Source organism: Gavialis gangeticus, unplaced genomic scaffold (assembly GCF_001723915.1).
Source record: "Gavialis gangeticus isolate Ggan-Ray unplaced genomic scaffold, GavGan_comp1, whole genome shotgun sequence".
Taxonomy (NCBI): Eukaryota; Metazoa; Chordata; order Crocodylia; family Gavialidae; genus Gavialis; species Gavialis gangeticus.
The window spans coordinates 121,352,966-121,376,194 of NW_017729022.1; the positions used below are offsets into that span (position 1 = coordinate 121,352,966).

General features: G+C 42.8%; 1 protein-coding gene across 2 annotated transcripts in view; it reads right to left on the reverse strand.

The window, feature by feature from the left end:
- Positions 1-23,229, reverse strand: part of ANAPC1 (anaphase promoting complex subunit 1) — a 103,462-nt gene that overhangs the window by 68,471 nt on the left and 11,762 nt on the right. For both annotated transcript variants that reach the window (XM_019516111.1, XM_019516110.1), the window contains exons 8-18: positions 21,898-22,043; positions 20,956-21,176; positions 17,180-17,389; positions 13,702-13,797; positions 13,158-13,248; positions 12,972-13,037; positions 11,845-11,982; positions 10,182-10,322; positions 9,443-9,503; positions 8,447-8,634; positions 1,180-1,254 (exon numbers count right to left, since the gene is read on the reverse strand). In XM_019516111.1, coding sequence (XP_019371656.1) covers positions 1,180-1,254; positions 8,447-8,634; positions 9,443-9,503; positions 10,182-10,322; positions 11,845-11,982; positions 12,972-13,037; positions 13,158-13,248; positions 13,702-13,797; positions 17,180-17,389; positions 20,956-21,176; positions 21,898-22,043 — 1,433 coding nt within the window. The remainder of the gene's footprint in view (positions 1-1,179; positions 1,255-8,446; positions 8,635-9,442; positions 9,504-10,181; positions 10,323-11,844; positions 11,983-12,971; positions 13,038-13,157; positions 13,249-13,701; positions 13,798-17,179; positions 17,390-20,955; positions 21,177-21,897; positions 22,044-23,229) is intronic.

Here is a 23,229-nt window from a genome sequence, read left to right on the forward strand (position 1 = left end):
AAAAAAAAAAAAAAAAAAAAAATCTTACCTTGGAGCACAGATAAGTATGAGAAGTCAGAGAACATGAGGCAGAGCCCGATGCAGCATGCTGAACCTGGAGTTGTGTGCTGGGTCCACTCCTGTGCATTGGTTCCAGGGCCATATGCAGGCTCTGGAGCCATGTGCTGCACTGAAGATGAACCCTGTGCACTGCTCCAATCCAATGTATGCTTGGGGAGAGGGCTCCCCAGTGGGTCTGAAAATTTGGTGGGAGGGGGAGGGAGGTTTAGGGAGCTGCAGCAATTAATACCGCTACTGGTCTTTCCCTCCCCCACAAATTTCCAGACCTGTAGGGAGCCCTTTTCCTCACATGTAATGCAAACCCCAATTTTCCCAGCTCATTTTGGTAGGAAAGGTGTGAGGTATATACAAGAAAATACAGTATTTAGAATTCTAATATAGTAAACGCTTTTGTCTGTCCATAATGCTTTATTCACACTGATTGGTTGTTTTGGCAGCCAATCACAATGCTGACTGAAAAAAACAGTTGTCCAAGAGCGTTCTGGACAGGAGGTGGCAGAGGCGTGGCAGAGTGGGGGGCCACAACTGTGGGGACAACGGGGACAGAGCAGGGGGCCAAGGCCAGCACTGCTCGCCTCACTTTGGCTTTGGATTAATACCATGTTTGTACTCTATATAAGTAGGTGCAAAAGTGCTGCTTAAAAGTGTAATTATCAAACACCTGTGCTAAAATGTGTAGCATTTTCAAAAAAGGTAAAATGCATTAATCCTGAATGAACTAAGTCTAAGGGTACCTGTAGTAATTCGCCTACATGATAAATTATGTTTATTTCAAGGTCAGTGCTATCATGTGTGCTCAAATCAGGGTCTGACAATAAGGAGGAGGGGGAAGGTACTGCAGGAGGAAATTGGTGTGGTGGACAAGAGGGTAAGGAAGGGGGCTAACTGACCCCCAGATTTATTTTCCCTGCTATAGCAGTGGGAGGGGGGACAAATTCAGATTCAAGGCAAACCTCCAATAATTTATAATTATAACAAATTCGAAAGTTAAAATCTAAACTATTAGGGGCTCATCTTTTTTTAGGGTTGTCATATAATCAAGTAAATATGGTACTTTATTCATGAAGAAAAGAATGGACAACAAAGTTATCATTTCTTAAAAATAAAAGCATCTCTTACCTCATCAGATCCTATCTCTGAAGGTCTGGCCTTCTTGGGAGCAATAACTGGGGAAAGGGATCCTTCAAAATCAAGCTGAAAAAAACAAAATTTGAAAAAAATTCAATAATTTCAATAATTATTTTAAAAAATCATGAAATCACATAAATGAAACCCTAACAAGAACTAAGGTTAATCAATATTTGCACCAAAATTAAGTTACTATTTAGCAACATATTGCGGGCAGAAGTATGCTAACAATGCTACAAAAATGAGGAAACATTTAATAACATGTAGAAATGGTCCTGAAAGAGTACAACCCATATACAGAAAGCTTATACAGAAATGAAGTGGTGGAACAACATCATCTGATAAAAGTCTACTTCAGGAATCCTATGTAAGGAAACAAATTAATATGTTAAACAACACACAGTATAGATTAGCATCTATGTTGTTTTAAAACATTATAATTTAAAAAGTTGTTAATGCAACTCTGGACTATTATTTATTTATTTAAAATATTTGTATCCTGCTTTTCTGCTTGCACTAACCACCTAAGTGGCTTAGGCTTAACAATATATATATATTTAATTACATAATAGATAAATAGTTAACTATTTCAACCCAGCAGAGCAAATTTAGTGCTCTGGCTGATGACAGAGGCCAGGCTATAATTTCCTTCACCTCTGCAGTCCCAGGGCAACTGAGCAGCAAGTTGAGTAGCAGAGTGTTCTTTCTGGCAGGGAGAGGGGAAGCAAGCTCCCTGCCACTTCTCCTTCATGTCATTATTTTCACATTCTCTCTTAGATAGAGGGTATAACAGAGTTCAAACAATGGTTATTCAAAGGATTGGTCAAGCAGAATCACTGACTCTTGATATTAGATGGATGGACTGATATACAAGGAAATCCTTTATTGAACATTATGTTAGCAACACCTGAAAGCAATTGCTACCAAATCTTCTCATCATACAGGTAAGTACATAGCCAAATTACTGAGTGAAGAGATCAAAAGTGCAGGTCGCTCCAGGGTACAAGCCCTTGTAACTGACAATGCGAGTAACATGAAAGCTGCATGACAAAAAGGCAAAGTATCCTCATTTAATAGTATTTGGCTGTCTTGCTCATGGGTTGAATCTTCTGGCAAAGGACATAATAAGTGCAAATACAATGAAGACAATATTAGCAAACAGCAAAGTGATTGTGAAGGTATTCAACAATCATCACGTTGCTAATCAGGCTTTGAAGAAATTACAGAAAGAGAAGCAAGGGAAGAAAAGAGCACTTTTAATCACCAGGAGAAACTAGATGGGGCTCAGCTACAAAATGTTTACATAGTTTGCTGTGCACAAAGAACTGTTTGCAGTGTGCTTCAATAGATGACATGGTATGCCAGATTATTCCTGTGAAAATTTGGAAGCAGATTCTCGACAACGATGTGTTCTGCATTCCAAGTTCAATGAACATTCAATTTGCTACTACCAGTTTCAGTGGCTATCAAGAAACTTGAAGGAGACACACCAAACCTTTCAAATATTCCAGAGATATTCAGACAACTAAATGAAAATCTAATTGAGCCTTTGCCTTCTTCACCTCTATCCAAAAAAGTCAAACAAATGTTTACTAGAGATCGGAGTTTTGCTCTCATCCAGTTCATCTGGCAGCAAAACTTTTGGATCCTCAACACAGTGGACAACATTGATCAGAAGATAAATTATCTACAGCTCTCCATACAATTATGGAAGTAGCTAAAAATGTCCCAACAGCGACGAAATAGCTGTGATGACAGACATTGCCGAGTACCAGGCAAAAGAAAAACTTTGGAGCACATACATCATTTGGCAGGCAGCAGAGAATATATTCCTCCTCTCACATGGTGGAAGGGATACTGTAACACCTGACTGTTGTCCAGGATTGCTCTGAGAATCCTAAGCATTCCACCAACAGCAGCTTCTTGTGAATGGAACTGAAAGGCTTGCAGCTCACTCGAGACAAAAGAGAGGAATAGACTAACAAAAGAATGCAGCGCTAAACTTGTTTCTATTTCTCAAAATCTCTTGCTTCTGGAGAATTAGTCAGAAGCGCAATTAGTGAAGAAGATGCAGTGTGATAAGTTGCCCTTGCCCATAGACTCATTGGTAAAATCATCCTTTAATGAAAGAGAATGTGGTTCAAGTAGTTCTGAACCAAATTGACCTCAATCTGATTCTGAAATGGAACTAATAAGTAATGCAAGTGATTCTACAGATAGTGACAGTGAAACTGGAGATGCCGCAATGGCCTCAGTGGAAGAAAGTTAAACTCTGTTGAAATAAATGACTGGACAACCACAGCATATCACACACAGTTCTTTGGGTGTGCCAAAATTAGTGACAACAGTTTTCAGTGCCTTCATTTTTTTCCCTTAAATTTAAATAAACAATGTAAGGGAAGTACCATGCTATTGTGTACTACCTTTACATTTTTACAAATATTCCAATAATTTCTTTCCACATAAAGCTTTGACTGTTTGAATATAACATTTAAACCACATTAAGTTTGCTGTATTTAATTTTTTTTCCTAATCAAATACTTCAGTTCAAATACTTGTGATTATTGGGACATAACATTAACATGGGGGTACTTTTTAAGTTTTGTTTACTAAATATAAGTCAAATAAACATGCTATGCTGAATCAGATGACACTCTATTTAGGGCACTGGAAAATTTTCCGATTCAAAATTTTCTGGAAAACCCACATCTCTGTTTTTTTTATAGACTATTATAAATTAAATTCAGATTTAGTGTAAGCAGACACGTTCTGCCTAAGTGACTGCAAACAGTAGGTCGGGGTCAGCACCCTAGAGCCTGGATCCATTCTAACCAGCCCATGAAGCTAGAGCTTCTATGTATTTATGTATTTACTTATATGATTCAGATGCTGCCTTTCCCAGCAAAGGCTCAGGGAGGTTTACAGCAAGAGAAACAGAACAACTTAAGGGCAACTAGGATAAATACAGCAAAATAACACAATAAAACAAAATAAAGCTCAGATCCACTAACAAAAATCCTGGCTTTGCTTTGGCTGCTAAACACCTGCCCAAAAAGAAAGGTCTTGTAGTGTTTCCAAAAGATGTCTAAGATTGGGCTCCCCAGCAGGCTTCCAGAGGGAGGGAGAGTTCCAGATCTGAGGAACAACTGCCAAGAAAAAGTTCCCACACATTTTCGCCAAACAAGCTTGGCATACTGATGATATTTGTAGGAGGTTGCTCTCAGCTGACCTTAGGGATCGTAATAGGGCATAAGGGAGAAGGTGGCCCTCTAGGAACATGGGCTATTTACAGCCTTCTCAGTCACCTTCTCAGTCAAAACCAGCACCTTAAATTGCACCCAGAAAGCTACTGGGGACCAGTGCAGAAATTAGGGGATTGGAGTTATGCGGTCCTGGCAGCCCATCCCTGTTGGAAGGCGAGCCACCATGTTCTGTACCAGCTGGAGCTTCCAGAAAGTTGTCAAGACCAGCTGTAAGTAGAGTGCATTGCAGTAGTTTAGCCTTGAGGTTACAAAGATATGGATGATGGTGGCCAGATCAGAGTCCAAAAGAAAGGGTTGCAGCCTTCTCACCAGATGGAGTTGGTGAGGAATGCTCCTAGTCACAGGCACCATCTGAAGATCCAAGTGCAGTGGAGGATCCATGACCACCCCAAGGCTGCAGACCTGAGTTACAAAGGGAGACTGAATCCCATCAATGATAGGTGTCCATAAATCACATGGTCAGCCCATAACTGCCTTGTCAGGATTCAGTTTCCATTAATTTATCCATATCCAGCCACCAACTGCAGCCAGGCACTGGGAAAGGACTGGGATTGCAGGACCAGCATCAAAAGAGAAGCAGAGGTGTCATCAGGATTTTGATAGCACGTCACTCCAAACCTCTGCACAGTCTCACCCAGCAGCCTCATATACACATTAAACAGGAGGTGTAACAAAGCAGAACCCTAGAGGACATGACAGGAAAGATCCCAAGGCGATGTTGAGCACTCAACTCATGACAACCCTCTGGGACCTCCCTGCTAGGAAAAAATGGAACCAATTTAGAGCTGTCCCACAAATACCCACCAGGTCATGTAAACACTTTATCAGCACCTCATAGACAACTGTATCAAAGGCCACTGAAAGACTGAAAGATATCAGCAGGCCACAATTTCCCCGGCTGAGCTCAATGTGAAGATCATTGACCAAGAACAAGAGTGCAGTCACTGTGCTATATCCAGGACAGGGGTCCAGGAAACCAGTGACATCCAAATGAGCCTGGAGCTACTGGGCAACTACTTGTTCAGTGACATTTCCCAGAAAAGCAGGCTGAAGACAGCGCAACAACCAGATGGGAAGTCATCATCAAGTGACAGCTTCTGGAACAGGGCCTGGACAATAGAAGACTTAAAAGCATCTGGAATCCTACTTTTCTGAAGAGAGGCATTGACAAGCCCTGTCAGCAGTGGCCCAAGTCTACCTTGGCTAGCTTTTACAAGTCAGGATGGGCATTGGTCCATTTCACAGCTGACTGCCCTCAGCCCTCCAAGCACATCCACCACATTGGTGGGTGGCAGCAATTTAAAACAATCCATAAAACAGGAAAAGACCAGGCTCTCAACCCCAAACTCTGACTAAGCAACAAAAGTGGTGGTCCTCAAGTTATGCCAGATACAGGCAATTTTAATCGGCAAAGTAGGTGGCAAATTCACCACAGTGACTGATACAGACTTATTTTCTGGGAAGGATTGCTGAATTCACCAGACCATTCAACACCCAGAACAGTTCTGCCATAACAACACTTTGCAGATGCAATAGCAATGAAGAAAAAAAGTGTCTTTGCTGCCAACACTGCCATGCCAGTCCTTTACGAAATGACTTCTGTGGTGTTCCAGTGGTAGGGGGCTCCTCCTGCATGGTGCCAGGTGGCAGGGACATGCAGCCATCACTGTGTGGCAGGCAGAAGTGGTGATGGTAACAGCCACGTCAGAGGGGCTGACTTGTCCCGACTGAGCCGGTTAATTTCCGCCCATGGCTCCTGTAGTGTTGCTGACGCCACAACTAGGTAGCTATTACACTGTGTTGCCACAAGGTGGTGGGGAAGTAGGTAATAGCTTGTTTACCTTTGGAAAAAATGTACCCCAGAACAAGCTGCTGGACAGATGACACACACCAGTTTTTTCCTGAGATAATTCTCTATCACATTCAAGTAAGTTAAACTACAGTAGGTGTTTACATAGTCTGCCCGCTCTATTTAAAAAAACCAAAACACAGCACACCAGAGTTGTGCCTGCTTAGACCAAGAGCAGGTAAAATACAGCCCATAGGTCAGATCCAGCCCACCAGGCAATTTCATCCAGCCCACAGGAGCCCATGAATTAACTGTACCCTGCCAAACCCATGAGCTTTGCTCCCACCCTCCTGCATGGGAGGGCCCCAGCCCTGGCCAGTACACACAGCTTCCAGATGGGGCTGCTGCTACCATTGCTGCAACTGCCAGGAAACCCACTTGGTTTCCACAGCCTCCAGCAGCTTCTTCTTTTGTTCCTGCTGCAGTGCTCACTCCGGGCAGCAGGTAGGGAAGCTGCAGCTGGACAGGAGTGCAGAGCCCAAGGCTGGGGCCAGTGGGACTGCAGAGACTGGGGCTTGCGCCCAGCAGGGCAGCAGAAGCATTGAGCTCAGGTGGGCAGGATGTGGGTATGAGTGGGGCTTGTAGGGTGTGAGTGAGGGTGGGAGGGATGTGGGCTGCCCCCCATGCTTCTACATGGTGCACAGCCCCTCCCACCAGCAGCAGCAGCAGCAGGTGGCAGGCCCTCAGAGCAGGCGCTGAGCAGCAGAGGGCTCCAAATCAGCCTGCCTCCATCAGGGCTCCTGCACAGCTCCTAGGACTCTGCACCACTGAGGGGAAGCCCCGCACAATTGAGCCGGCTGCCTTCCCCGCTCCCTCCTGACACATGCAGCTCACAGAACTCCTTCTGGAAGCAGGGAGCAGGGCTCCCTGCCACTTCTGGCAGAGTGATGGCAGAGAATGGGGAAGGCAGCTGGCTCCATCCCCCACTAGTGGCACACAAGTCCTGGAAGATGCACATGAGCCCCACACGACAGAGGTAGGCTGGCCTGGCTCTGCTCCTTGCCGCCACATGCAGGTCCTGAAACTGGCTGGGGCCACACATCACCTGGTGGCAGAGCCTGCACAAGCCACAAACACCCTGAGGGCCCGCTGCCTGCTGCTGCTGCCCCTGCCCACAGCAGGGGCTGTGCCATGATGAGGGTGTGTGGGGTGTCCCCACACCTCCCCACTCTCCCTTACACCCCACAAACCCCACACCGTGCCCAGAACCCTCCCACATACACAGCCACACCCCCCCAACCAACTCCCACACACACCTACCTACATGCACACCCAAACCCCACCATATGCACAACCCCCCCCACAATTACAGCCCACACATTCCCCCACATACATCCCAACACACAACATACAAGAGTAAGACTAGTTTGAGCTATTATGCAATTACCTCTATATACACTATGCAAACACACAAATCAGGAAAAAATATTTTTTGGAATAAAATTGAAATACGTTATAGTAGATGTTTCATTATTAGTGTATGACTTATTCTTTTCCGGTTCTAAGATGGCAACACCCCCCCAAAAGAGTACTTCCGGGGGGCAAGAGAAGGGATTTTTGATGGCAAAGGTCACAGGTTACGGTGCAGGACTTCTGGTCCCAAGGTGGTGCGTGGGAGCAGGGCACTTGTCAAGGGGCAGGGCTACTGTTGTGGCCCTCAACAGCTCACCAAAACTCATTAAGCAGCCCTCCAGCAAAAATAATTGCCCTCCTCTGGCCTACACCCTTACTCCTGCACTTAGGGAAAAGAAATATAAAATGTGACCTGCCTCTTCAATCACAAAAGTCCTGAATATAAACTAATTTACAATTACACTTTAAAAGTATCAATCAGTGGTTAAAGGGAGAATGCCATCTTAATGGACAATTGTTCATATGGAACCCAGATATGGCGATAGGCATATTTCAAAATTTCAAGACACCCTAAATAGAAGAAAAAGATTAACTGTTAAAAAAGGAAGATACTGAAATTTGGAAAAGTTATAAAATAAATTCAATGGAACCTTGGTATTTAACAGATTAAGACACTTCTATTGTTGAACCAAACTTGTGTAGACAGATTCCTTGAACTCTGTAATACTGTTATGCAAATTATTTAATACCAATACAAGTTTAAAAAAGAAAGCGAAGATATACATTTACTTACATTTCGTGTCCATGCTAATCTGTCCGTATTGTAACCCATCATATTCATGAGACATGTTACGAATAAATTCCACTCCGAGTGATAACTTGGTCCTCCTGGAGCATTATAGGCATTATACCACTTGACAAGCATTTGCACAGCTATCTCTTTGGGCAGGATGGACTTAATTCCTTGCAAACATCTTTTCACTGTTTGGGGAAGAAGCATTTCTGTGCTATTTTGTCTGTAGTACAGAGCTGCAATCCTGGCCCTATAATTTCTGCTGAAAACCCATTCTTGTAAGTTCTACTTTTGACATTCTTGTTACTCTGTCAATTTCCATCTGCTAGTCTGCCGAAAATGTTCCATGCTAACTCTTCAGTGAAAAGAAAAATATGAGTTGCTGTTCACAGCAATCAGAAACTGCTTTCAGTTACAGGATGCTGAAAACTTTGTAAAAAGGCATCCCTTTTCTCTCATTCCTAAAACCAATATTTGTCTGAGTTAACAGAGCAAACTCTTTTGCTTTTACTTTTTAAGTAATACTATGCATAATATTATGGAACAAAATAGCCTAAAAAAATGCACACACATTTTTAAAGAACAGGACATACATGTTAGAGGTTGCAGAAAATTGCTAGACAAATCAGCAAGCTTGTAGCTGATCCCTTAGCCTATAAAACTGGGTTTTGCATTGTGGTAGCCCACTTGTTACCCTAAGCCAGTAGTTTTCAGATTGTGCTCCAGAGAACCCTGGGGATCTGTGACAGGTCACCAGGGTTCTGAAATGAAACTGGGGCTAGTGGTGCAGAAGGCAGCGTGTTGCTACTGCTTGGCTAGGTTACCTGGCTGTACATCAGGTTACAAAGAGCCAGGGGTAGGGGCAGGGGTTCTCTGGCAGAAGAGACATGAAAAGGGTTATGTTACTTTAGAACATTTAAAAACCACTCCCCTAAACAAAGCATATGAAAGTTTTTGACTTTGTCAACGTCTTATCTGTTGGATTCTGTATCTTACCTAGTTCTGAGGTGGCAATTTCAGGAATGGCAATCCTAACTGTTGTATTATTGCTGAGTTCCTACAAAAATGTAAAGTAGTCAAATGTTGAAGGATATCTTAATGTATAGATTTAACTCCATCTATTCAGACTATGTAGTACATTAAAATTCATCATAGTAAATAGCTGTATGTTTCCTGGGAGAAGTCAGTGGGAGAGCCATTGTCATAATGAAGATACAGTAAAAGCTCTCCCCCCCGGAATGGGGGATGCCCGATAACAAAATATGCTGGTTAATTGAGCAGCCCCAGCTGCTGCTTCTCACTCGGTGTCTGGGGTGTCCCTCCACCCCTCCCATGGCATCACCACCCCTCCCGCAGGGCCCCCCCTGGGCCACGCAGGGGCTCGGCAGCACAGGCTGCTTTGCCCGGAGCCATGGGGCCTTGGAAAAACCAGAAGTGCCACGGTGGGCACTTCCAGTTTCACTTTATCTTACAAGCCAGCATGCCGGTTAGTGGTGCATACTGGCTTGTAAGATGCTGGATAACAGAACTTTTACTGTATTAAAGCGATAAAGGGTAGCTGTATAAAACAGGACTTTTCTACAAGGGAAAGGCTGTTTACTCAGCCTAGACAAACAAAATAACACCTGGCTGTGGTTTCCTGTAGGGGGTTTACAAGACAGAAAAAAAAATAAGGTGGATTTATCATTTTGCTTTACATGACTCATTTCTGAAAAAATCTCAGGGCAACACCTACTAAAGTTACTCGGTTGTGGACAGGATCTCTCACAGAATGAATGAATGTTCCAAGCTGCTGGAAAGTACAATCATCAATATAAGAGGACTCATGAAGTTTGGAAGAATCCCTGAGCTCTGGAACTGGTGACAACAGTACTCCCTGCAAAGGGACAAAACAGTGCATATTAACAGTTAACATTATGTAGGTGCTTACTATTAAATTAAAAATTATTTGCAGTTTTAAAATTATTTTTTCACATTTCTAAACTATCAGTGCTCATCCATTGTTTGGGAGGCCCATCTTCAATATTTAAAAAAAAAATCTCAAACAAAAGGACAATCATCAGGGGAGCATCAAGGGCTGAACAACTGTTCACCAGGGCACCCTTGGGGAAAACCAGGATTAATGGCCATAAACTCCTGGAAAACTGTTTCAGGCTCAACATTAGGAAAAACTTCTTCACAGCCAGGTGTCCAGACAATGGTATAAGCTCTCTCCAGAGGTGGCACAATCGCCTACTCTGGAAATCTTCAAGGGGAGATTGGAAGGTTACAGTTGTCTTTCCTGCCTGGTGCAGGGGGCTGGACCTGATGATTTTGTGAGGTCCCTTCCAGCCTCGCAATCTATGAATCTACCTTACCTTCTCACATACAACATGCACCTTTCCCCCCAAATTGAAATATATGTATTAGCCCAGATAGAAGCACCCTGCTTTTATTCCTGCTGCACAGTGCAGCAGCTGTGGCATTACTTTTCAGGCAGCTGAGCGCGCCAATTAACTTAAAGGCTCATTGTTCTTCACTCTACAGGTGCTAACAATTGATTCTCTTGTTTAATAGTTTTGATGTTCCACTAATAAAGCTAACTCTTCTTAGGGAAATTTTGCTGTCTGTTTGCTGCTCCTGTTTCACAGCCCTGGAGACTCTTTAGATCTTTCCAAAATCACAGATCTATCCACACAGCAGCTAGGGTTTCAGCTTTTGGTAAGCATGAAAGGGAGAGCGAGTCAGCTGAAGATTAGACTCTGGGTCTGCTTTAGGCAGGCCATAACTCAGGAAAAATCTTATTTTCTTCATTCTGACTTTCAAAAACAGAAAGCAGATGTACACAGCAAAGAAGTAAGATTGCTTGATCCAGTCTTGTGGATGCAAAGCCACAGAGAGACCTTTCATGATGACAGTTCAAGGTTCAATAGAGCATAGATTTTTTCTGACAAATCATACAGTATCTCTGCTGTTGCTCCTGACTTATTAGCTCAATGCCGGTCCTTCCCAACAGCCCTCTGACAGTGCCTGCTTCATGTGACCCTACTGCATACTACAATATATCTCTGCACTTTTGCTTCCCTACCAGTAAAAGGCAGGTAATCCTCCTCATACCCACCTCAGAGGTGGTTAAAATAGTACACACTTTGAGGTGTTCTAAGATCCTCAGACAGAAGGTATTACAAAAAATATTTTTATTATCAGTTTTTCCAGAATAAAAAGACACTAGCCAAACAATACAATTTTCTACTGCAATTTGCCTAAATCTTCTCTCCTTGAATAAGGACAACTTTAATTACAGAATTTGGTTTTATAAAATAGAGCAGTAAACATAGATAATTTCTCACTGACACAAGCACTTTGAATACTATCCAATACAAGCTTTTTAATAAAAAGGTAGCTCTTGCTCCTCTTACCTCATCCAAGGGTGCCAGGTGCTTATTCAAAGGCTTGGAAGGAGTACTGACGCTATCCAATGGAGTGCTCGGCCGAGGCATTTGGTTTGACATTGTCAGTGATGGAGCTGGCAGTCCAGGAATGAAGACCTTCCCTACCTTTATATGAGCAATGGGTAGGTAAAGAAATAGGTAATTTTAATATACAAACTCCTCTGAAAAGCATGCTTATGCATACATTCATATATTTTCAAGATACCAATAAGGTAATAAACACAGAAGAAAAAGGTTTGAGAAAACACATAAATATTGACCTTAAAACCCCTAACAATGGGACTGCTTTTCTATTCTAAATTTCCCTTTTTAAAATTCCGACAAACATTCCAATTCTGCTCCAGGAATATTTTAACATGCCTGAAGACTGCTACACACTGGCATCTCCTTAAAGTTCTGGCACAGTTTTAGTGACAAACCTGTGTTTTCAAAAGTTATAAAGATATCTAGGAAAAAAACCCTAGGTTATGAGGTTTCCAAAATTAAGCAAAATCCAATTATACATCTCCCCACATAATTATAAATAGGTATAGACATTTTTAAATTATAAAAGTGCTACCAAGAATGATCACCACAACAACTGTTCTTTGCAATACGACATGATTTGACATTTATGGCCACTGGAACACCCTGAAGAAGTGTCAAAGTCTCTTATTATGAAGAAATTCTGTTTGTTCTTCATATCTTAAAGGATTCTTTTGATTCTTAAGTAAAAAGTGAGTTAAAATCATAAAAATATGACACAAGCAAAATAAAATGCAAACAACATTTCCAACCCTATTTTTCTATGGTTCTATGTTTTTATTGTTCCCTGAAGTGTCAGTGACTATCTTAAGAGCACTGCACATGACAAATCAGGCTGCAGTTCCAGCAACGAGCTGAATTTGAGTGAAAGGCCCAAACATATGCCTGAAGAAGTCTCAAATAAGAGGTCCCCTACAATGACCAAGATTGAGGCAATTATTTTAGTAGTTTCCTCCAGTTGAAACACATTAGGCAATAACAGTTACACTTGTCCCTTTTGGTACAGTTAAGTTCCAAGTGTCTACGTTGAGATACTAAGAATCTGAATTTGAGGACATTATGTTACATACCCGTACCACTCCAGTATACAGCACCAGGTTTCCACTACCTTCCAGAACCAACAACGTGTCAATACCCTGTAAATATCAAGCATGTATGTTACATGTTATAGATTATCTATCTGAGCAAACTATATTTAGACACTGAACATGAAAAAGCATGCCAACTTTTCATGGTAAACACACACACATGCTTACCTCCACTGGAGCTGCATCCTTTGCCTGTATACTAGTAACAGAACCAAAGATCAACTGCGACTTATCGTTGCTCTCTTGAAATTTTACACAGCTATGTATTTGGAAAGGAAAAAAAGAAAAAGTCAATCAAAAACACTACATACAGGAACTTTCAGTATTTGTTATTAAAAAGGGCAGAATATTAAAACAATGCTGTAGGAGAACCAATTATGTTTGTTACGGTATTCGTAACTCCTTTCCCTGCTAGTTGATAGTAATTTCTTAATCTTTGCCAAAGTATTCAAAGTTTTTCTAGGGGTAGGGCAGGAAAAGCATCAATATAATACTTTTTTAAAAACACATCTTACTTTTATTTGTGTGGCCAATACTACATATGTTATAGATGTAAACATCTGCAAGACAGCATTTCAGCTAGACAGACATGCATGTACCACAATCATTGGACAGACTTCACTAATGACAGAATATACCCATACAATACCAGGTCTGAGCTACTATTTCTGCATGCTTTAGCACGTATTTATATTTAAAAGCATATGATTACCGTAACTGGAGCTGCGAATCCACTAAAAAACATAAGAACTTTTGCCCACAGAGGTCAGTTGTAATAAACACTTTTGAGGCCTGGGAATTCTTCTCTCTGTCAATATTGAAACAGAAGCAACAATTTGTATAGCATTCTGGCTCACCATTCTACCAGAAACATAAATGTACAAGAGAGAATCTTGAAGTAAGGTGAGTTGTGTGGAAGAGAGGGCTTCAGTCAAGCAGTGCAATGGATTACTCGAGTTCCCACCCTAATACACATCACAGTTCTAGGAATACATTTTCCTATCTTCATGCTCCTAAATTCTTGACCCTCTGAGTATGCGCTATATGCAGGCCAGCACCACAGCCTGAATGGCTTTGTCCCCTTTTATCCTGTTTAATCCTAAATTTTACTGCTCTAGTTTGGCAATCTACCTCCAAGTCACGTATGCTCAAAGGCTGGCGTCCTCACCAAAGGTATGCACTATCTGCAAGGTACTCTCTCTGCTCCCATGGCTCATTTTGATGTCAGCCACTTAACAGCATTAGCATCTGAAAACCAAGGTAAGTGGCACCAACATCATTTGGAATCAAATTGGTTAAAGAACTGTAAATATGTGGCAATATAAATGCCAGTCAAGTTAAGGAGTTTAGAGGAGGGAGGAAAGCTGCCTGGTCATTACAAATTGCATTTTTCATGAACATCACTTAATTTTGTGACTTCCATGAAAAATGTGAAATTGGGATTTAAACCAGATCCTACTAACTATAAATGCAACTGCTGCTGCAATAGTACAAATTCTCAAGTCACCTATGATACTGGCAGTGAGCACTTCTCACAGAAAGTAAACTCATGCTCCTAGTCACTAACTACCTTCAAAACCTTTAAGTGTGTGGTATCCCTACCCAAATGATACAGATGACACCACAAAAAAAGAAAATACATAAAAGGATTTTGCTAAAGCATGGGATCTAGACCTGCACTGCATCATACTGTAACACCGGTGTTTTACCCTACAAAAATATATGAACTCCTTCCATGGAAGGGGAGAAAGCAAAGATTCATAGACTGAGCATATTCTGGTCAGCTGAAATGATACTGATGCATGTTTTAAGATATACACACACTATTACCCCCTTACAGGGTGGATTAAAAAAAAAAAAAAAAAATCAATTTTATTTAAATCTGATTTTTTTAATTTAAATATATTTTCTGAATTTTTTTGTTAAGATGCTTTAAAAAATAAACATATATAATTTTAATTTAAGATATGTTAGTGCTTAAAGATATCATCATGGAATAGGAATTATAATTTCTAATTGTATATTATTTTAGACAATACATTCATGGAACCTTTTTAGAAAAGGTTATTTATAAAGTCATAACAGGCTATGGACTATATTAGGGGCCAAATCTTACTGAGGTTTACAGAGGCTCCTCTCTAGATTAGTAAAGATTAAAGAAAACCACTCTACGCAATGGGACACAGTGCTCAGTCTAGAAAATCCCACTAAACATCTCTGCGATACTTAGTTTCAGTTCTCAAACTGTGGATTTGTGTCTCTAGAAATAACATCCTTGTTAACAGTATATGAATATGAGAGAGAACAGATCTGGTTACCTACCCACGAGCCCTCTTGTCTCTCTGCAAGTTTGTGTACATGGAGTCAAGCCCTTACCTCTCTCTAAAAGTGCACAGTTTCAAGAAGTTAAATGAAGAGAGGATTGTTGGGGGTGGAATAGATCTGGGCAAGGAGGAGTCTGGAGGTAAATGCAAGGAGGCAGTAGTAACAAAAGAGAAACATTAGAAACCAAAGAGAAACATTTTGAGCGGACTATTCCAGAAGTCTTGAGGGATAAGTTTCTGAGTATAGCTTCTTCATTAATTTGAGATCTAGTGAGGGAATGATATGGTAGAAGGGAAAACTTATCATGGCAGCAGGTTTGCCAGGCTATAAAAGAGACCCTGTTTGGGAATATTTTAATGAAGGTTATCTCAAACAATAAAAATGGACCTTTTGTAGAAAACAAAGATTAAATCGAAGATTCCTGACCAGTGATTTAAATGGATTTGATTTAAATCAAATCCACCCTGCCCTCTTAGGCAGGGATTAGCAACCTATAACTCTCAGACATGTGGTTTCAGTGGCGTTCAGTAGCAGGGGGCTTTAGCTGCAGCTGCTTTCTCCATACTGCCTCAGGAAGAAGCAAGGGGTTAAGGGGGTTAAGGACGTCTGTGGGTGGGTCCAACACCCACCTGCCACTGGCCTGAGGTAGATCATTTCAGCCTGCAGCCAGAAGAGCCTGCCTACTGCTGCCCTCACATCTCTCACTCAGTATTATGCAGAGTACAGCAGATGGTGATGCACAGTGCTGCTCTCATGATACTTTTGTGATGTTAGCGAATTCCTGTGTTCAGCATCTCCATCCAAGATCCAGGAGAGGAAGAGCAGCATAACAATTAAATTTAGAGAGGATAACAACTGGTAGGTGCTGTAAACACCAGAAGCAAAACAACAACAACAAAAAGGCACAGGGTTACAACCATGGCGAGGCACTAACAACATGTGATAAAACTTGAGATGTACTTGACAGCAGGCAGGACTGGCTCGCATTCTATCACACTGTAACAACTTTCCTGGGTCAGCCTTATGTCCCAGGACTGGAACCCAGGACCTGTAACCCAAGGCAATAGGTGTTGACCTTCCAATTCAAAGGTCCTAGATTCTACTACTGATGAGCCAGTCAGAGGATGTGATGGTAAAAGGGTAGTCTATCAAGGGATTTCAGATGTAATGAGGGTTGGATTAAAATGTTTGCCAATTACACCCTAGTACAGGGCCCTCATACCAATGTCCCACACAGCTAAATCAACATCTCTGATTTGGGTACCTGCAACACTGGCAGCTTCTTCTCCTAGTTTCGTGACCTGAGGGCAGAATGCTAGAAAAGAGACTCTCTTCACATGACAACAGGAGGATATTACAGGTGAGGACCCTACAGAAGAATGTGTCTGCAGTGGATACTAAAACATGGCTTTGCTTAGGACAACCATGGCCTGTAACATGGCCTTGTTTGTAGTGCTCCTCTGACACTTGAGATACACTTCTTAGCCAGCAGCATGGGAAATAAACATGTATAGTGAAGAATTCAGTGCCCCCACTAGTGGTTGGATAAGGTAAAGATCTTAGATTGCTACAGCTCTGAGATGACTGATGCAGGCCTTTGGTCAAGTGTAAGAGGTTAAGGGTTTATGTCCTGTGTTTGCTCCCTTTTAGCAGGTGACACATTCAGAGTCAACGCAGTACACAACCACCATTGCCTTAAGGTCCTAACAGCACCCCTGAAAATGGCCTTTTGAAGTGAAAAGTGTAGGCATTTCTGTTTTAAAATAAAAGAGCAAGTTAAAAGCTTGAAACAACCACCACAGTTTTACTTTAGCCTGAAGAGGGGACGTCTAGAACTTCTCCAACTGAAACATAAGACTTCATACCTCACGTTCATGATGGTCTCTGTCCACAGGTGGTCTATACACAGCTCTGGAACAATTGACTCAGTTTCTGGTACAATGAAGGAGTCATTAGAAGTGTTGTTTGGTGAATGGCTAATATTTTGCCTCTTCGGTGACTGGGTATTACTGGAAAAGTTGAATCTCTGCACTCCTGAGAAAGAGTGCACCCCTAATGCAGGGGAGTGAGAACGGCTACAAACCAAGACATGAAATATTACTGAAAAGCAGGTTACGGAGTCAGGCAGGCAGTTCAAACATGTAAAGAATCCCTTTCTAAAAAGTGAGCCAGATGTTTATACATTAGCACTTTTCTCAGAATAACTAATTCAATGAGTCCTATTGCTCACATTACAGTCCTGGCACAGGAACACATTGACTCATTCGGAAGTAGTTTGGCACTGGCCTATAGCAAGGTTCAGAAAGAGGGAAAAACCCCGTTCTAAAATGTCCAATCCTGTTTTGTGAAAGCCTGTCCCCAGCCTGTCCAATGAATAAAATATTTATTCTGCATTTACACTTACATTTCTGTCTTGCACTATATCACGTGACATTCCCTACCCTTGCCAAACAGGACTTCTCCAAGGCCAGATTCAAAGAAAAGATAAAGTGCTCCAATTTCTTAAGGAAGACATCAGAGTAGAAAACAACAGGGTTGGCAGTTGAGGAGGCAAAGGCTTTCCTCCAAAAAGGTGCCACAAAATATCTGCCAAAGACCAACATGGGTATGGAATGATCTCATGATCAGATACATTATCCAGAGCACCCTCACACTGTACCAAAGCCCACAGAGTGCTGTCAAGGACATGTAAACACACTATAACTCCTTATAAAGTCAAATGCAAAATGAGCAGAACAGCTTAGAGGATGACTGTGCAAAACTTTCTAAATAAAAATGCACAAGAAAATAAGATATGGGAACCAATCGTGCAATTAAAAACAAGCACCAGTGAAAACAAGGGAGAAATGAACTGCCACCCTGAGATGGTAGTATATTTCACATTCTGTGACTAACCTTACCACAGGCACACAGCAGCCACAACAGCCAGACAGCAAAGGAGGGCAATGTGCAAGTTGTGGGGCTCACAGTAGTTCGCACCAACAAAGGCTGCAGTGCTACACAAGATCTCTCTCCTTATCATGCTGTCCGGCTCCAAAAAGCAAATTTACAATGGCACCTTCATATTCAGAATATCTATTTGTGCCAGGAACTAGTGGAAAATTAGTAGTTTAACTGTATTTCAATCAAGTTAAGCCAATACAACTTACAGCACCCACCAACAGAATTGTCTGCTCAATTTCTGGCAGTTATACCTGAATGCAAGGGGGTTGTACAGGTATATGAGCAAGCCAAGATGATTCACAAGATGGAAAAACCTTGACACTTTTCACACCAGTAGAGTTCAGAGGACTGAGCAGCAGACATCTAGGAAGCAGTCAACTGTTAATATTTTCATTGGGGGGCGGTGTTGAAAGTTTGGGCTTCCTCACATTTAAAGGCAAGAGGAACAAAAAAAAAACTCCACAATTTTTCTTTATTTACAAATATCCTACCAACCATGGTGACATTAATTCACCAGAGAATTATATTCTGTCTTTATACTTTGATGTTTGTTTTCCTCCTTTGAGAAAAGCCTTGCTGTTAAGTGAAAATATGACAGAATGGACTCCAGCACCAGACTTCATAATCCTGGACAAACTAGTAATGGCAGATCCTGATCAGTCTCACAGGTCTCCTGGATTTCTATTTTAGGCATGCTAGGTGCGCCTTGCCCCAGGAGGGTAATCAAGCAGTCAGGTGTTGGCAGGGTTTAGGATCCCTAAACATGGAATGGGGAGAACCTGGTGCCTCAAAAGGGTTATAAAGAGCAGTGGTTCTCAATCTTTTTTGTACCAGGGCCCATCTGTAGACACTGATGACCAGTCATGATGACCCAGAGCCCCTCACTCCCAAACCCACTACCCCCGCCCCCAGCCCTCTGGTGTGCGGGGCAGGGTGGGATGTGTGTAGTGTATGGGGGGCCCCCAAGCAGCCCCTTGCAGGCTGGAACTCTGCCAGCCTGCAAGGGAAAAGCCACAGTTCCCCACATTTTTTGCCTTTAAAGGAGAATCCACTTTTAAAGTTTGTTTGTGATCCTTTCATATATTCTTGCAACCTACTTTTGGGTCACAACATGCTAATATAGAACACTAAATGGGGAGACACTTGAGTGAGCCAGTAAGAAACACTGAGCAGAGATTTATCTGAACATCCACCCCTTTTGACTCTAGGGGAGTAGATTGTGCTAATGCCACCAACTGTTGGCCTAACAGCCTAGTGGCCCATGCCTCCTATCTCCCAGGAGTGTGAGCCAGCCACCAAGCTGCAGATAGTCTGGGCAGGGGCACATTTCATTCATCTTGCTGAACTTTGCCAACAGGAAGAAAGAAATGCAAATCATGGGGTCAGAAAGAGAACAAGCAAGGAAACCTGATCCATAGCAGCGCTGCCTGGGCCATGCCAGCTAAGCACCAAGCCCAGCATCGCTTGCAGGGAATGGGGCCATGCCAGCCAAGTGCAGCACGGCCAAGCGCTGAGCCCAGTCCTGTCCCCTGCAAGTGATGCCAGGCTCAGCAGCACTGGTTGCAGCGGACGGGGCCAAGCTTGGTGCATGGCTGGCGTAGCCCAGGCAGTGCCACTCGCAAGGGATGGGGACGCACTAGCTGAGCATCAAGCCTGGCCCCATCCTGTATATGCCGCAGACAGGGCCAGGCTCAGCACTCAGCTGGCATGCCCCCATCCTGAGAGTAGTACTGCCTGCGCCGTGACAGCTCAGCATGAAACCCAGCCCCATATGCTGTGAGCAGCACTGCCGAGCACCAAGCCCTGCCGCACCAGCCCGGCGCCAAGCCCAGCACTGTTTGCAGGGGACAGGGATGGGCTCGGCAGTACGACTTGCAGCAGATAGGGTCAGGCTTGGTGCTCGGCTGGCACAGTCCCACCTGCTGTGAGCAGTGCCAGGCTTGTCACTCAGTTGGCACAGCCCAGGCAGCACCACTTGCAGAGGATACCCAGCCCTGCCCCCCGTGAGCGGTGCTGTGACATGTGTCCACCCCTGAGTGCCCAGGCCACCAACCCAAGATTTCTGATCCAAAAAGTTAGGCTGACTTATACACCACATCTACAAAATTCCTAACTTTCTGGGTCAGAAAAAAGTTGACTTATACACTGCATTGCTATACACTGTGAAATACAGTAAATGAACTGGACCTCTCCAGGGGCTTAAGCAGAGCCTAGATACTATCTCCATTTCAATGTGGACTGCAATGAAACAGGCACCTCAGTGCTAGGAGCAGGGTGCCCTCCTGTGCACACTCAGAAGTCCAAGTACAGATGACTATAGATCTTTTGCAGTACAAATGAAGTATCTAAAAGGATTTATAGGCTTAAGGGGCTTTGGGCCAATGAAGTGGGGTAGATTTTGATCACTTTTTGATAATTTGCTACATAAATTCTGCCTACATGCCGTTTAGGTATATAGTTTACCAATCTGGATTTGGTCCTTAGTCTTTCTATGCCTCAGCTCCCTCATCTGCAAAAAACTTGTGGGTAACAGCACTGCCTACCTCACAAGGAGTTGAGAAGATAAATTCATTTAAAAGGCATTCAGATACTACAATACTAGACCCATGCAAGTATTTTACATGGACAGATATAGCGCATGCACTCTCTCACTGGCCTGTTCATTTACTAAATTCTACAAAGCACATTTGGCATCTACCTAAGAGCTGCCATGTTAGATATAGAAGGTGAACGGGAGTGCACACTTGGTGATGACCCCGACCGACTTTGGCTGTGAATAGAAGAATAGTTCTGGAAAGGAGAGGCCACAGGGGATTCGCCTTTGGAGAGACTCCTGAGATGTGCAGTCAAAGAGCTACTAGTGGCCAGATGCTGTGGTGTCCCCACCTGCTGAGAGAACTTAAGGACTGCATTCTGCTCCTGGAAGAGAAAAGAGAATAAGCTGTACGGCACAAGGGATGCAAGCAAGGCAAAGCAGCCTGTGTCAAGGGGGTCACTAAACAGCTGTGGATTTAGTCAGCTCAATGCAAGTTTAAATGTTACATGTTCAGACTGCTCAGCTGCTAGACTTCTCAACCCTGTGATCTAGTAAGGGCTAGAAGCAACCCCAGATAGACCCTTCCACGTGGCATGGAGGATGCAGGGGGGAGTGGAAGTGAAGGGGGCCTGGCCCCCCTCCCATAAATCCATCCAGCGATGTCTATTCTCCTTCTACAAGTCATCCTCTTTGATCCTAATAGCAACAAGTTATTAACTTTCTTTTATTTTAAACCACTTACGTACAGTTAAACCACTCAGCAACATCAATCATCAGAGTCCATGACACCATTAAAACAGCCTGATAAAAAGGCAATTTGCTACCTAAATATCACCATCATGTGAAGCAGTTATACTTATATACAACAAGCTATCCAAACTCATCAGTTGCTTGCCCTATTCTCGAAACCTCTAACATGAGTAAGTGTTAAAGAAATCTAGCTTACTTCGTTCTGATACTGGCAAACAAGTGGAAGGCAAACTTATTTTCAAAAGTTTGTCTCCATCTATTGTATAAATTGGACTGGAGATATGCATTTTAAAATATACATACATAAGCAAACAACACTTGCTATTTTACCTTCAAGTCAGCAAAATTTCCTACCTCTGGTTTCACTCTACGAAGAGCCCAAATAGTATGCAAACTCTGAACAGTGTCATATGTCATCATGATGGAAGGTTCAGCATTGAGAAAAACCACTCTTAGGGTGTAATCAGAAACATACTGTACTCCAGCAGGGGGAAACACACCTGGTAAAAAATTAAAGATCAGGTTAACCACATCTAAGGAGGTCTATTTCTCTACCGTTATTATTAGTTATTTAATGCTACTGTAGTATTTTGTGTCACCATTTTTTTGCAATTTTGATTTTTCCCTTTATAACTTCCTATACTGTGGGACTGGAGAACCCTTTTGACATTTAAAAATAGATAATTAAGAATTCAGATGCAAGGGAGACTACCACAATTTATTATATAACAAGTTTAAATAAGTAACAAAAATAAGAGAGTGTGGACTGCTTCTGCAAAGACAGAGCTCTCAAGAAACCCAGTTTATACTCCTGCATTCTGCACTATCCTACTGGGTCATCTTGAGCAAGTCGTTAAATCCACCCATGCCACAGTTTCATTCATTTGCAAGAAAAGGATATATGGCGCTGACCCTCTTTGGTAAAGGTTTTCTGATTTTCAGAGAAGCAGCTCTGTACAGGAGTGCAATATCCATACTGCTTAGGAGGTATAGTTATGTATTTGTTGTTATTATTTTCCTTAAATTTCTTAACTCATAGGCATAATACCAACATGAAGCCATGCTAGTTTTTCCAAGGTGTCCTTGTTATCATCATACTCTTCTTGAAACATCACACTGCAGACAGATCATTCCTACAGCATAATGCATTTCTTCTCTTAGTTTCCCACAAACTTTTTTCTCTCATAATCATGCTAAACATTTGATGTGGAATTCACCAATATTCATAGTTTCACTGTTGGTAGGGTCGAAAGGGACCTGAGCAGATAATCAAGTCCGACCCCCTGCCATGACAGGAAAGGGTACTGGGGTCAAAAGACCCCGGCAAGGTGTTCATCTAGCCTCCTCTTAAAGACCCCCAGGGTAGGAGCCAGCACCACTTCTCTTGGAAGTTGGTTCCAGATCCTAGCCGCCCTGACAGTGAAGTAGCGCCTCCTGTATGTCTAGCCTGAATCTACCCTCAGCCATCTTGTGACCATTATTTCTAGTCACTCCTGGTACTGCTCGGGGGAACAGGGACTCCCCCAATGCCTGCTGGTCCCCCCTGACTAGTTTGTAAATGGCCGCTAGATCCCCCCTCAGCCTTCTCTTGTGGAGGCTGAACAGGTTCAGGTCCCTTAGCCTCTCCTCGCAGGGCCTGCCCTGCTGCCCCCTGATCATGCAGGTGGCCCTCCTCTGGACCCTCTC